Raw genomic sequence first — 15,336 nt, forward strand, 5'->3', positions numbered from 1 at the left:
CATAAACATCGTAGGTACTAAACAAATGTTTGTTGATTTATTGTTATTTAAAGGCATTTTCTATAGGAACATAAAATTCAAATCAATAAACCAAAAGAGTATAAAGAAATTGACAAAAAAGAGAGAGAGAGAAAAAAAAAAGTGTGGTAAATTTAATAAGTGAAGGAAGTGGTTAACATTTTAAATAAGAAAAAAATTTAATTAATGAGGAACAAAGAAAGGGCATGCCATCCATAAAGAAAGCAAGAATGTCCTAGTATCATTATTCAAACTACAGTATAAGATACAGTTATTTGTCTTAAAATTTATTAAACATTGTAGCTCTGTTATGGTTTCATCTAATTCATGTTTGGTGATGTGAACAAAGCAGCAATAATCCTTGCGTAGAGGAGAAAATTGATCTCTTGTGATGTCACAGAGCATAAATTATTTTAAGATGTTCTATTCAGCAACTGAGCCAATACATTTTACTAACAATGTTTAATTCAGAACCATTTTTCTTGCTTCCCCAAACCTCCAAACAGGAACAACTTACATAAAGTCCAAAGAGAACACCCAGGATCAAACAAACTTAGTATCAAATTCTGTCTGGGAAGATTGCATAACCATTTCCTCTCCCTCTTTGTGATTAATTAGCTGATTATCTGGCAGTTAGCTAGGTGTATTAAACTCAAGAAAGTTTCCCTTCCTAAACCACTCTCAGGCCAGGTACCCTGCTGACCTTCCTCCTATTAAGGCTCTCATCACCCTGTATTGCAATTGCAAATTTCTTTAATATCTTTCCAACCAGATTATAAATTACTCTGGCAAGGGATTACACATTGCCTGGAACATAGTGGGAATGCAATCAATATTTATTGAATGAATCAATGTCTTTTAGCTAAAAGCTGCAGGGTAAAACCTAGTTATAAGTAGAGCCTAATCATTTATTGGAGCCCTGGTGGCACAGTGGTTAAGCGCTACAGCTGCTAACCAAAAAAGTCAGCAGTTCAAATCCACCAGCTATTCCTTGGAAACCCTATGCGGCAGTTACACTCTGTCCTATAGGGCTGCTATGAGTTGGAATCGACTTGACAGCAATGGGGTTTTTTTGGTTAATCATTTAGTACATAAACGAAGAAGACAAAATCTAATACTTTTACGTATGTTTGAATACTAGATAAGATGACAAAATCTTTCCTAAACAATGCTTTCACAGTAGTCCATGTTCAAATATAATAACTGGAACTTTCATTACCCAAATTTCTGAACAAAACCTACAGGCAGTCTTCTAAGAGGTCCTAAGACCTAAATCTCTATGTTTTTTTTAAAAAATCTGTTTTCATTTAAGAGTAAGAAAGCATCTGAAACCACTAAGTTCTATTTTCTTACATTCCTATCACTTAAAAAACAGCTGAACTGATTTTTCCTTTTTAAAAAAAAATTTACTGGCTAGTAATAAAATTCTGAAAATAGAGATCTGCGACAGAAAACTGACTCAAACTAAACCATAGCATGGCTTATAAAAATGTGATCTTTATGTTACAGTTACTTAATTTGGCTCACAGTTTAGTGTGTAAGTATCTCAAAAAATGTTTAATATATTACAATTTTACTCACTTCAAAGCTTCCTCAAATTTATGAATTTTTTTTTGAGCATCTTCTTTTTCTTTATCAAGTTCGTTCTGCAAGTCATGCACCTGCCATGACAAAGACACACAAAATGTACTGAAAGACAAGGAATATTTACTCAAAGGAGAAATGCAAATAATGAAACCGTCATCTTAAATCCATTTTTAACAGAAAATTAGATTGAGATTACTTCAGGATTGAGACTTCGTTAATCATAATCATTTACCATAAAATGATTTCAGGACTACCAATTTTCTGCTCCAAGTTAAAAACAGATAAATAGATTGACTCAACCTGCATGTGGATTCTCTGTTAAATTGATATGTAAGAAATTTTTAAAAAGGAGCAATAACTATTGAACAAATTTTTAATTACATACAATCCAAGGGAAAGAGTCTCATTAGATTTGAGAGTACAATAAATAATGTTTCTGTATTTCCCAAAACACATATGAATTATGATGAAATCAGGAGCCCGGGTGGCACAGTGGTTAAGGGCTCAGCTGCAAACCAGAAGGTCAGCAGTTTGAATCCACCAGCCGCTCCTTGGAAACCCTATGGGGCAGTTCTACTCTGTCCTATAGGGTCACTATAAGTCGGAATGGACTAGTCCTCTCTTTCACTGCTGGAATGAGTCTTCTCACATTTTACTGAATCTGGGAGAAAATTCATCCCTCGCCACCTCTGATGAGTGTATCTTTCCTGAATGAGTAGGTAGTATAGCAACATTGATAATGGGAGCCAAATGAAAATATCTCTTTACAGAAAGCTCTTCATATGCAAATGCAGATAAGCCTACCCATGTGCATATTTTAAGTATCATATAAAAGGGAAAGGAAACTTTGGTACTGATGGATGGAAAAGGAGGCAAAAACAGCAGCCATGGTTCCACAAACGTGGAAACTGAAGATGGAGAACCTAGCTGGTAGGTAAGAAAGTTCAAGTTACTTAGTGCAGTAGGAATACAGACTGGCTGGTTGGCAACCCAGATAAGGCTGAAGGCGCAAGTGAGGGGTCAGGGGTGGGGAAAGAATGATAAGAACGGCGACAAAACAGACATACACTGTAACAAACTATATCAAATACTAAAGCTGTACTAGCCCAAAATACCTGTAGTCATTTATAGTACTTTGGATGGGGACCTGTATTTTTTTTTTTTTTTAACTCTTTCTTTTTATAATTCTCTTGTATTTTTTTCCTTTGGTGTTTTAGTAAAAAAACGGTGATGATAATAATTACAATCAACTGTCTGCTTGTAAACTAAAAGGGTGGAGAGTAAACTTTCCATGGGAATATCAGAAAGCTTCTACGGCTGCTATGGTAGCAATCAGCAAAGCAAGAAAAAACTGAGAAAAGCAGACAGGAAAATGCAGGGTGGTGGAGAAAGTGGAGTATCAGGAGAATTAGAAGATCAGAATTCCTCTCGCCCCGTGTTTTAAATGGTAAATTTAGAGTATCTCATGAACATTATTTTTCTCATTAGAAAGAGTGAATGCAATTTTTTGTCACTACATTTATTTTACTTGAGCTGTAAAAAAGAAAGAATGTTGTTCAAAATTTTACCAGGTTCAAGACTGAAATGGTCTTATTTATCTTGGATCTCTAGTACGTACTACAGTGTTTGGCATGTAGTAGGTATATTAAATTGAAGTAAAAACATTACTAAAGCAACAGAAGCACCATTCCAGTGCTACAGAGATAGCTAGCTAGACAGCTAGTGTCAAGTCTATTCTGACACATGGTGACTTATGTACAACAGAACAAAACGTTGCCCAGTCCTGTGTCATCCTCATGATCGCCAGCAGGTTCAAGTCCATCATGGCGGCTATTGTGCCAATCCATCTCACCGAGGGTCTCCTTTGTCCTCACTGGCCTTGTACTTCACCAAATATGATGTCCTCCTCCAACAACTGATCCCTCCTGATGATGTGTCCAAAACAAGCAAGTCATCTCTAAGGCTCACTGTCCATTAAAAAACCAAATAGCGTTGAAATCTACCACCCATCTGTCAGTTTGTCATACTGTAGTGGCTTTCGTGGTGCTGGAAACTATGCCACCAGTATTTCAAATACCAGCAGGCTCACCCATGGAGGAGAGGTTTCAGCAGAAATTCCAGACTAAGACAAACTAGGAAGAAAGGCCTGGTGATTTACTTCTGAAAATCAGCCAATGAAAACCTTATTGATCACAGCAGAACATCATTCAATAATGTGAAGATTTTGGAAACATATGTTTTTATATCAGTAAAATCCTTTCTTCACATAAAATCTTAAGGGAAAGTTTAAAAAAAATGGAGAAAAGTAGATCTATTCAAGTGGAAGTTGGGGAGGACAGCTGGGAAAAAAGTGGGAGAAAGTAGTAGCAGCACAGTTAAAGTCTCAGTTGTTATTTTCTGCTGGTGTTTACTTATACTTATCCATTCTTCTCCTTTAATCTTTGTGTTAATTAACTTTAAGTCTCTTTTATCCCATAGTTGGATTTAGGTTTTAACCCAGGTTAGTTTTCACCAGGTTAGCTGGCAGTCTCTTTTCACTAGCATTGAGCATTAAATATTGTCTTTGTCTATTATTTAATGAGTTGACAGAGGATGCATTAGGAACTCATAGACAGATGCCATTTTGAGACAAAAGTTCAATGTGAATCTATTTTAGTTTTTCTTTGACACATGCCTTTGTTCTCACCACATAAACACACACATATATATGTAGAAACTGCATAGACATAAGTAGTTGAATAAAAATGATCTGTATTTCAATTCAAGTAATGAAATATTTATTATTCATCATCAGGGAATGAGTTGTTCTATAGAAGTGAATTTTTAAATAATTGAGATGTACCCCTTTTAAGTGGAAAACTTAAAAAAATAATAACCATTTTTGAGAAAAATCTACCTAAAATTATATGGTGATTATGAGTGCAAGCCCTGGAGTCAGACCTAATGGGCTTGTGTCACACTCCATCACAAGCTCCTTAACACCCTGTGCCTCAGCTGCCATCTCTGAAAATGGATATAATAACAGTACATATATCAAAGTATCAAGACGAGTTAATAAGTTACTCCATGTAAAGCTCTTAGAACAATATTGGGAACGTAATAATGTTCAATGAATGTTAAAAATTACTACTATCACCTTCTCAGGGCAAATACACTAAACGCAAACTCTTTTTGATAATCTAAGGTCACTGTGAACATCAAAAATCATACCACGTCACCACATAGTAATTCCCTCACATGGACTGCCTGTCCTTCCAGAAAATGGTCCCTGAATGCTAAGCACTGAGTTCTTGCAAGTGCTTTTTATCATTCACTCTTCAATCTTAACCTCTGCCAAGTTTTCAGCTGCCACTTCTTGATGCTGGTCAATGTGTAACTTAAATGCCTTGACCTAGTTTACTGCTTCTAAAACAATCAGAACAGTTTCTAAAGCAGGAATGGAACTATCTGGGTGGGAGGATGAAGGACGTACCTCTGAGTTAAGCATGCATTTATCAATGCACAGACTTTTAAGCCAGGGTTCCTTAAAGCTAGAAGCTGTTTCTCATTTGTTTTTATATCCCCAGCACCCAGCACAGTACCTGGTCCATGCTAAAATAGTCAATAAACGCTGTTCTGGTTTTATTGTTTTTTCTTTAGTTGAATATATTTATTTTGTACATTTAAGGGCCTTTTTTGATTATGTTTTCTTTTTTAATTATATTCCATATAGTTGTGGGTGACAGATAACTGGACACCAGGTAAACAAGAAATCACTGCATACTAATCTCGAAAATGAGACTAAAGATGTGATCCTCTTTTGGATTAAAAAAAAAATCCTTTATTTATATAAAAGAAAATTAAAGAACAGACAACTCAGAAAAAGATAATGATATATAGTCAACCTTTCCCTTTTAATATACTAATGCTAGAGGGGAATGAGGCTTGAATTGATTTGCTCATAATCCTTTCCCTTGAATATACTGTTAATACCAAAAATGAATGTAAAAGTGATAAATAATAATAATACAGACCAGCTACTCAAGGACATGCAGACATTCTCAAACACGAGAACTGGCTGTAAGTAACTGACTTAAGCAGGCATAAACACATCTATTCGGTCCCGACTCCACGGCATCTAACAACAACAAGCACATCTACTGGACACTTACAAAATATGTATTTCACTCTCGTCTCCCAGGAATTTAAGCAATCAAGAAACCAGATTCTGTCATATACGAGGAGACAGTTCCACCGTGGCCGGCATCACGGCACAGTAAAGAGAACGGAGCTGGTGCCGACCCAGACGTCGCCTGGCTGTGTGACTCCCCCCACCCGGTTTCTTAACCTCTCTAACCTCTGCTTCCCAAAACAAAAAATATGAGGGACTGGGCTGCATGACTCTTATAAATCTTTTCACTGCACACGTTCATTTTTTCAAACTTCAATAAAGGTACATGTTAAAAAATAAAATCATGCCAGTAAGAAAAAAGCCACTTAATAAGCTGAAAAATATAACCCAATATAATATATGTAAACTGCAGAAATTTTAAATTATTTTTAACCAAATTAAAAGAATTATATATGAATGCTAAACACTGAAACAACTATACTTTGGCACTGGAATTCCATCAGACTTATATCTCACTTGTTAAACAGTTGTATCAGAATGATTCTAAGTAGCTACTTCGATTCTAGCACATTTTAGGATATACATGCTTAACATCTGTCTCATGAACTTCTCCAGGCAAGCAGCACCATCTTTTACTCTCTGGTGCCTGTTTGGAAAACAAGCAATAGGTTATTTGTAGGAGGCAGGTGCTTCCTTGCTAGTAAAATCATTTAGCCTAATCATTTCCTGATTTAACAGATTAGGACACTTCATCAAACAATGACATTGAGTTTTACTACCCATATTTGTTTGATGTTCAAAGATCTTAAGAGCAGGCCCTGGCCACTCCAGATCAATAAAGACCATTAGATAATGTGTGTGTGCTTGAATTAGGGACAGCATCTAATGCTGACTGCTTCTCCCACCTCAAAAACAAGCTAGAATGTTATGCTCCCACCACGCTGCTTTCTTGTAGGCATGAGGAAATAATGTCATTCAGATGGCATTTCCTCCTCCAGAACAGATACTCACGACTAAGTTTTATACCAAAAGTTACTGAATGTGCACACCTGTAACAGTTTCTAACAAACAAAAGCTCTATACATCCCATTTAGCTATCCAGTTACATAGTCTAGGGCTGTGTAAGATTTATGACAGCTCTTTGAGCAGTCAAAAAGGATATTCCCCAAGGGGGGTACAAGACATCAACTCTTCAAGGCCTGAGATCACAGCAGGTTTAATAAAGGAAGAAGAACAGATGTCAATTTAAAAGGGGGGAGATTATGGAATTAATTGTAAACCAAAAAGTGACATGCTGAGCAACATTTTCTTCCAATACAAATAATGGTAGTAACATAGGGAATATGCACAAATACACTTATTTTTCTTTTAAAGATTGCTATTATTTTAAACAAGTCTTGTTTACATTGAAAACAATTAACTCACTTTAACTAGTTACTTTATTAAAAAACTAGGCCGATGGACACCTCATGGAAAGGGAAAAGCCATACGTATGAAGCCTAATAAAAAGAATCTAGGTCTACTCCCTGAAGTGAAACAGAACAGGAATGGTCAGAAGGTTACTGGATACAGACGAAAGGAGCTCCAGTATTTCCTTTCTTGTGCATTTCCATCAGGGACAGGGACTGAAAGCAGAAATCTTACTTAGCAGCTAAGTACCCAAAAAAAGATACTGGTAGGAGAAAGACTGTCTTTCTAGTTGTATCTGTCTAACAGTGCTCAGTAGGTCTTTAAAAAGTCTGGGAATGGAGTATATTCATTTAAAAGTAGTCAGCGTGTGCTTTGCTCCTTGGCACCAGCCCCTCTGTCTGTCTCCCAGGTACACAGATCCCATCTCTCAGGAAGAGAGCTGACCACAAAGTATGACAGAGCAGGAGCCCAGGAAGGCGTGCCTTAATGGATGCCAAGCTCGAGATCTGCCCAAAGAATCAACAATGGACTGGCAGGTACACCCAGAGGATCCAGAAGTCTTACCCAGTGGGGAGTGAGGCTGAAGATAGGCACGCTCTTCTTTTGGTAAGTAAAACATTTACAAAGCTGCATGGCTCAACAGCAGAAACTAAAGAAATTCTTTATTTCAATGAAAGCGATATTTTCCCCTCCTCTTTGGATATCATTTTGTAAACATGAAATATATGTAAGATCTTGCATTGAGCTGAATTACAATTGCAGCAATAAGAAACCTATTATAATTTTAAAGAGCCCACATGTAGGTCAACACATGTCAGCAGAAATACTCATTATTCTAAATAACAAGAAACATTCTTCTTCCTAGACATTAAGCTTCTGGAGGCCAGAGTCTATGTCCAATTAATCCTCAGTCCCCAGTCCCCCCAGCCCAATTAATACCTAGCATGATACCTTGCCCAATGTAGGCATTTACCATCTGCTCATTGAGTATGTGGATAGATAAGATGTGATATTAGAAAGTGTTTTGATAATTTTGCTTGACTTTAATTTGTATGCATTTTAATTAGTTGAAGATTTTCCCATTTTCCATTATGTGTATATTTTACACATGGATTAATTTTGTAAATATTAGAACACCAAATGATTACAAAAGCAGCAACAAAATCTTTGTTATTTTAACTACTTTTTTACTTTCCATATGTCTTATACCAAACAATTTCATAACTGAAGTGTCATAATCACAAACCCACTGGACTCTGCACTTTACTGTCTTAGATGTTAAGAGGGTGTCAACTGAGCCCAAGTTATTACTGATAACAGGGGTAGCAACACATGTCAGTAGAAATACTTTTCTAAACGACAAGAAACAATTATTAATCAATTTTTGAAAGTAGTAGCCAGTTCTTTCATTGTTTTATGTGCTTGTTAAATATTAAAAGTTCTTATTGCACCCGTGATACAAGAGAAGACAAAGTAATCCCATCGATTGTATCATATTTTTGAACTGGCAGAAAGAAATATAATTTCAGTCTTCTAAGAGGTTAACATAACAATACTCCTCATTAAATGGAGCATACAAGTGCTTGCTTTTAATACTAATTAATAATCAAACCAAAGAAGCTGTTTATAAACATTAAAAATAAAGAAGCAAAGTTTGGTTACCAGCTAGCTGAAATAAACTTAAAAGAGCTAGAACATATGGCCTTATAAAAATCAGCCCCCATTATCAATTTGTCTCGTTTGCTATTTTAAATCTTTTATAGCTTCCCATAAAACATATTACCTTTTTTTCATAGGTGCGTTTTAAATGACTTTTTTCCATTTGAAATTTATTTTCTTGATCCTGTGAATGAAAAATGTTTGTTTTTATTATAACTAAAATTAGTACTAGAGTTAATAAAATTGGTAATGAAATCAATCTACTTGATGATAAAGTTTATTTCAAATTTTGCATATTATTACTGGAGCGCCATCTACCCAGTTATGTAACTCACAGGTAGAAAGATGACTAGCTTTTGTACTATATGGCATAAAATCTTAGTTTTAAGATGTTCCTACTCTCAAAAGTACCTACTTTTCAGTGGAACAGAAACTGTCTCACCTTTAGGGTTAGAAGATTACTTTAAAATGACCAACTGAATCCATATGGAAATGACAGATTTGAAATTGTATCATAAACCAGTTGCTGGTACTTTCTGACCACAAGAAGGAAGGATGAAAAAGATGCACAAGATGGAGCGAGCCAGAGACAGACAGATGATGACAGTGGGTAGACAGTCATTTAAAAGAGGGAAAATCATTCTAAAATACTACTATGTTGAAATGAGATTCATTTTTAAAACTAACCTAAAAAAAGATTATTAAAATTAAAATTATTCTTTATTCTTCATATCCCATAGCATCTACAGCTGTCAGTTAAAATAAGTAAGACGAAAAATGATGCAATACAATAAAAGAATCAGAAATGACTACTTGCATTTCTGAGGCTCTTTCAACTGACTCTCATTTATACATATAAATCAAGAAAAGGAGAGGAGAGTTTCTGTCATTCTTCTTCTATGTAAAAATCCATAATTCACCTTTAGTTGTTGCATTCTTTGATGTTCTGATTCCTGTAACTGCTCTTTTAATAAACAGACGGTCTGTTCCAATTCTTCGATCAAACCAGATGCCTAGAGAGATTTTCAGAAGAATACAAAGCAGAATATTGATTTTTGTACCACCCTACAACTTCAGGCAGAATAAATTTACCTCTTTTCCTGAGAGTTCAATTAGAATTAAAATTCTCTATAAATCTGAATTAAAAAATGTTTGTCAAGAAAACTACAAAAGTTAATCTTTTAAAGTAGAAATATAAATAAAAATTCTACATAGTATTTAATGCTATAAAAAATATAACACTGATGTAAAAGTAATAGGTTTACAGAAAACTGTTTAAATTTTAAAACTAAATCCAGGAGATCATGAGGAAAGCGAAACGGAGGGGTGTGTGTCTAACCTAATGGTCTGCAACCTGGCCTACAGTGGAAAGCTGGAGAAGCTGAAGGAGAGGATCCTGGCCAATAAATCCCTAGCTACTAGAACTGAGCAGGACAGCAAAACTGCATTGCATTGGGCATGCTCAGCAGGACATACCAAAATAATTGAATTCTTTTTTTCTTAATTTTAATGTGCTTTAGGTGAAAGTTTATAGCACAAACTAGTTTCTCACTCAAAAATTTATATACAAATTGTATGTGACACTGGTTGCAATCCCTGCAATGTGTCAGCATTCTCCCCCCTTCCCTTTCTATCCCAGGTTCTCCATGACCATTTCTCCAGTCTTCCTGTCCTTTCCTGCCTTCTCATCTTTGCTTCTGGGCATGCGTTGCCCATTTGGTCTCGTACACTTGACTGAACTAAGAAGCATGTTCCTCAGGCGTGTTGTTTTATAGACCTGTCTAATCTTTGGCTGAAAGGTGGACTTTGGGAGTGGCCTCAGTTCTGAGTTAGCAGTGTCCGGGGACCATAGTCTTGGGGGTTCCACCGGTTTGTAAGATCAGTAAGTCTGGTCTTTTTTCGTGAATTCAAACTTTGTTCTACATTTTTCTCCCACTCTCTCAGGGACCTTCTGTTGTGATTCCTGTCAGAGCAGTCAGTGGTGGTGGCTGGGCACCATCTAGTTTTTCTGGGTTCAGGCTGGTGGAGGCTATGGTTCATGTGGTCCATTAGTCCTCTGGAATGATATGTTCCTTATGTCTTTAGTTTTCTTCATTCTCCTTTGCTCGGACAGGATGGGACCAATACACATATCTTAGATGGCAGCTTGCAAGCTTTTAAGACTCCAGACACTAGTCACCAAAGTACGATGTAGAACATTTTCTTTATGAACTATGTTATGTCAATTGACCTAGATGTCCTGAGACTATGGTCCCCAGTCCTCAGCTCTGTCCCTCAAGGTGTTGGATGTGTCTAGGAAGCTTCTATGACTTTGCCTTGGTCAAGTTGTGCTTACTTCCCCTATACTGTACGCTGTCTTTCCCTTCACCAGAATTAGTATTTGTCTACTATCTAGTTAGTGATTTCTCCTCCCCTCTCCTCCCCTCCCTCATAACCATCAAAGATGGTTTTTTTCTGTGTGTGGGTTCTTATAATAGTGGTCTCATACAATATTTGTCCTTTTGTGACTAACTTATTTCACTCAGCACATTGCCCTCTAGATTAATCCATGTTATGAGATGTTTTGCAGATTTAAGAAATAGTTGAATTATTGCTGTAACTTGGAGTGCCAGTGAATGATAAAGACGATGCACGTTCTCCTTTTGATATTGCTGTTCTGCTAGCCAGGATGAGATTATAAAAGCTGTTCTGGGAAAAAGTGCTCAAGTGAATGCTGTCAATCAAAATGGCTGCACTGCCTTGCATTATGCAGCCTCCAAAGACAGGCATGAGATTGCTGTCATGTTACTAGACAGTGGGGCTAATCCAGGTCTAAGGACCATTTTGAGGCTACAGCAATACACTAGGCAACAGCGAAGGATACTTAGTCTGTGATGATGAGAGACTGGAAGATGCAAAGCTGCTCGTGTCCCAAGGAGGAAATATTTACATTGAGAATAAAGATGAAAAGATACCCCTGCAAGTGCTCAAAGGTAGCCTAGGTTTAATACTGAAGAGAATGGATTTATTCTTTGTGTGTTTTGTGGTTTTCCCCAGTGTCCTGGAAACTAATGTCCTTGTGCACAAAACATTATCTACGAAGGATGTTTTCTCACCTTCAAAGTCTTATAAACATGTTGAATATTGTTCCTGCTGAGATATTTCTTCTAAGCTTACAAGCTGCTTTCCAGGTACTGAGGAGCTGTTGAAATTGTTCTCCTATTTGTTGTATATTATTCTATACCGAATTTTGGTTAATTTTGAGTGAGTGATTCTGTGGCTGTTATGAGTCTTCAGCACCCTCCCATGCACCCTTTTATCCCCCTCTAATGCAGAATAAGACCCATAGCACCAAGCCAATTATTCTGCCAAATATTTCTAGATGGATTGTAGAATGTTCCCCCATAAGTTGAAACACATCGTAACTTGTTTTTCTAGCTCACTCTGGCCTATGCCAAAATTCTCTATTTTTTCAACTGTAAGGTTGAATTCATTTTTGTTATAGGAGGAATACTTATATACCTTTGTGGACCAAATTTTAAGTTATCAAAGTCTGGCATTCATAAACACGAAAATAAATAAAACAATGAAAAAAATCCACTGGAATATTTAATTCATAAATACCAAGTAACTCACTATCTTAGGATTGTAGATATTGGACTCACTTTGCAGAAAGTTTCCGTCATCTGACACAAAAGTACGTGAATGCAGGTGAGGGTCCTGCGAGCTCATACATGTGTATGACACCAAGAAAACTAAAGCAGACTTTAAAACATTACATAATACAGTCCCTAAGGGAGTTTGGATGTGTCTATGGGGCTTCCATGACCTTTCCTTTTACAAGTTGTGCTAGTTTCCCCTGTACTGGAAGCCCCATAGACACATCCAAACTCCCTGAGGGACTGAATTGCTGGGCGGAGGGCTCTGGGGAGGATGATCTCGGGGAACATCTAGCTCAATTGGCATGACACAGCTTATAAAGACAATGCTGTACATTCTACCTTGGTGAGTAGTGTCTGGGGTCTTGAAAGCCTGTGAGCGGCCATCTAAGATACTCCAATGGTCTCATCCCTTCGGGAGCAAGGGAGAATGAAGACAACAGGATACAACGAAAAGATTAGTCCGAAGGACTAACTGTCCACAGCTACCAAGGCCTCCACCGGACTCAGTCCAATACAGCTAGATGGTGCCCGGCCATCACCACTGACTGCTCTGACCGGGATCACAACAGAGGGTTCTGGACAGAGCTGGAGAAGGATGTAGAACAAAATTCTAACTCACAGAAAAAAGACCAGATTTACTGGCCTAAAGGAGACTGGAGAAACCCCATAAGTATGGCCCCCAGACACCCTTTTAACTCAGTGGTGAAGTTACCTCCGAGGTTCACTGTTCAGCCTGGGAGTGGACAGTCCCGTAAAACCAAATGAGACTAACGAGGTACAGGAGTCCAGTGACAAGGGCCAGAAAGCAGAAGGGGACAAGGAAGCTGGTGATACGGAACCTAAGGTTGAGTAAGGATATTGTTGATGTGTTGTGAGATTGTTAACCATTGTCGTAGGGCAACATTCGTAGTAACTGTTAAATGAGAAACTATTTTGTTCTGTAAGCCTTCATCTTAAGTGAGAATAACAGCACAATTCAGAGAGCGTAGTCAATGTCACTGAACTGTGCATGTAGAAATTTCTGAAATGGTGTACCTTTGGCTATGTGCATTTTCACCAAAAAAAAAGGTTGAGAAGTTAGAAGGTTGATATGTTGTGGGGTTGTTAACCAATGTCATAAAACAACATGCGTACTTCTGTTTCATGAGAAACTATTCGTTCTGTAAGCCTTCACCTGAAGCACAATAAAAAAAATAAATAAATAATGTACAATAAAAAAAAAAAAGGATTAAAAAAAACAAAAAAAATTACATAATAACATATACAGTTTTTCTAGGAAACCCTGGTAGCATAGTGGTTAAGAGCTACAGCTGCTAACCAAAAGGTCAGCAATTCAAATCCACCAGATGCACCTTGGAAGCAGTATGGGGCAATTCTGTTCTGTCCTATAGGGTCACTATGAGTCCGAATTGACTTGACAGCAACGGGTACAGGTAGTTTTTCTACGTAATGTATTATTAACACAATTGAGAATTTTCTCAGATTCTAATTTCCTGCTTTAAGAACTTTGGTACATGAAATGGTTAACTTTTTCTGGTAAAATTTAGTTTATTAAACATTTATGTTGTACTATATATATATATCACAAATTTAGTATTCTAAATATTATAAATGCAATAGAAATTTTTGACGTTTCAGATATTTCAAAAATAAAGCAGTCTGAGACCAGAAGAACTAGATGGTGCCCAGATACCACCAATGACTGCCCTAACAGGGAATACAACAGAGAATCCCTGATTGAGCAGGAGAAAAGTGGGGTGCAGAATTAAAATTCTAGTAAAAAGACTAGACTTAATGGTCTGAGACTAAAGGAACTCCAGAAAGCACAGTCCCCAGACTCTCTGTCAATCCAGAACTAAAACCATTCCTGAGGCCAACTCTTCAGACAAAGATTAGACTGGACTATGGGACATAAAATGATACTCATGAAGAGTGTGCTTCTCAGCTCAAGTAGATACATGAGACTAAATGGGCAGTTCCTGTCCGGAGGTGAGATGACAAGGCAGAGAGGCTCAGGAGCTGGCTGAACAGACATGGGAAATCGGGGGTAGAAAGGAGGAGTGTGCTGTCACAGTACAGGGAGAATAATTCGGGTCACATAACAATGTATGTATAAATTTTTGTATCAGAGACTAACTTGAATTTTAAACTTTCACTAAAGTACAATAAAATAAAAAATAAAAAAAAGAATAAAGCAAAGGTCAGACTAATCTCACAAGTCAAACAGCTTCTACCTGGCCTTCGATGACTAAATGCTGAGTAAGTAAATAACTACTATGGGTGGAGGTATCTACCAGCATATACAATACCTTAGAAGCCGAAAGAGCATGTTCCTGTTTCAGAAGGTTTATATCAGCATCAAATTTGGTTTGTAATAGTTTCATGTTTTGCTCATAATCGTTTACAAGATGATCTTTCTCTTTATGTAGTGTATTGCGCCTAAAAGCAATAAGAGAATACAACAGACTTCCATTATTTTTAGAATCAATCTCTAAAACAGACTTTTTTTTTTTTTAATTGTACTTCAGGTGAAGCCTTACAGAACAAATAATTTCTCATGAAACAGTAGTACACATATTGCTTTATTGCAACGGTTAACAACTCCACAACATGTCAACCCTCTCCATTCTCGACCTTTATTTTTTGGTGAAAATATACATAGCCAAAGATACACCATTTCAAAAAGTTCTACAAGCACACTTCAGTGACATCGACTACACTCTTCCAATTGTGCTGCTATATTCTCACGTTAGATGAAGGCTTACAGAACAAAATAGTTTCTCATTTAACAGTTAGTACACATGTTGCCCTATGACAATGGTTAACAACCTCACATCAACACTATCCTTACTCAACCTTGGGTTCCCTATCACCAGCTTTCCTGTCCCCTTCTGCCTTGTGGCCCTTCTC

General features: G+C 37.0%; 1 protein-coding gene and 1 pseudogene across 3 annotated transcripts in view; one reads left to right on the forward strand and one right to left on the reverse strand.

Moving 5' to 3' along the window:
* Positions 1 to 15,336, reverse strand: part of CEP112 (centrosomal protein 112) — a 443,305-nt gene that overhangs the window by 309,566 nt on the left and 118,403 nt on the right. For all 3 annotated transcript variants that reach the window (XM_023729297.1, XM_023729296.1, XM_023729295.1), the window contains 4 exons: positions 14,736 to 14,865; positions 9,706 to 9,798; positions 8,910 to 8,969; positions 1,600 to 1,679 (listed from right to left, as the gene is read on the reverse strand). In XM_023729297.1, coding sequence (XP_023585065.1) covers positions 1,600 to 1,679; positions 8,910 to 8,969; positions 9,706 to 9,798; positions 14,736 to 14,865 — 363 coding nt within the window. The remainder of the gene's footprint in view (positions 1 to 1,599; positions 1,680 to 8,909; positions 8,970 to 9,705; positions 9,799 to 14,735; positions 14,866 to 15,336) is intronic.
* On the forward strand, positions 9,934 to 12,291 carry LOC105756177 (26S proteasome non-ATPase regulatory subunit 10 pseudogene; annotated as a pseudogene).

Source organism: Trichechus manatus, unplaced genomic scaffold (assembly GCF_000243295.1).
Source record: "Trichechus manatus latirostris isolate Lorelei unplaced genomic scaffold, TriManLat1.0 scaffold00028, whole genome shotgun sequence".
NCBI lineage: Eukaryota > Metazoa > Chordata > Mammalia > Sirenia > Trichechidae > Trichechus > Trichechus manatus.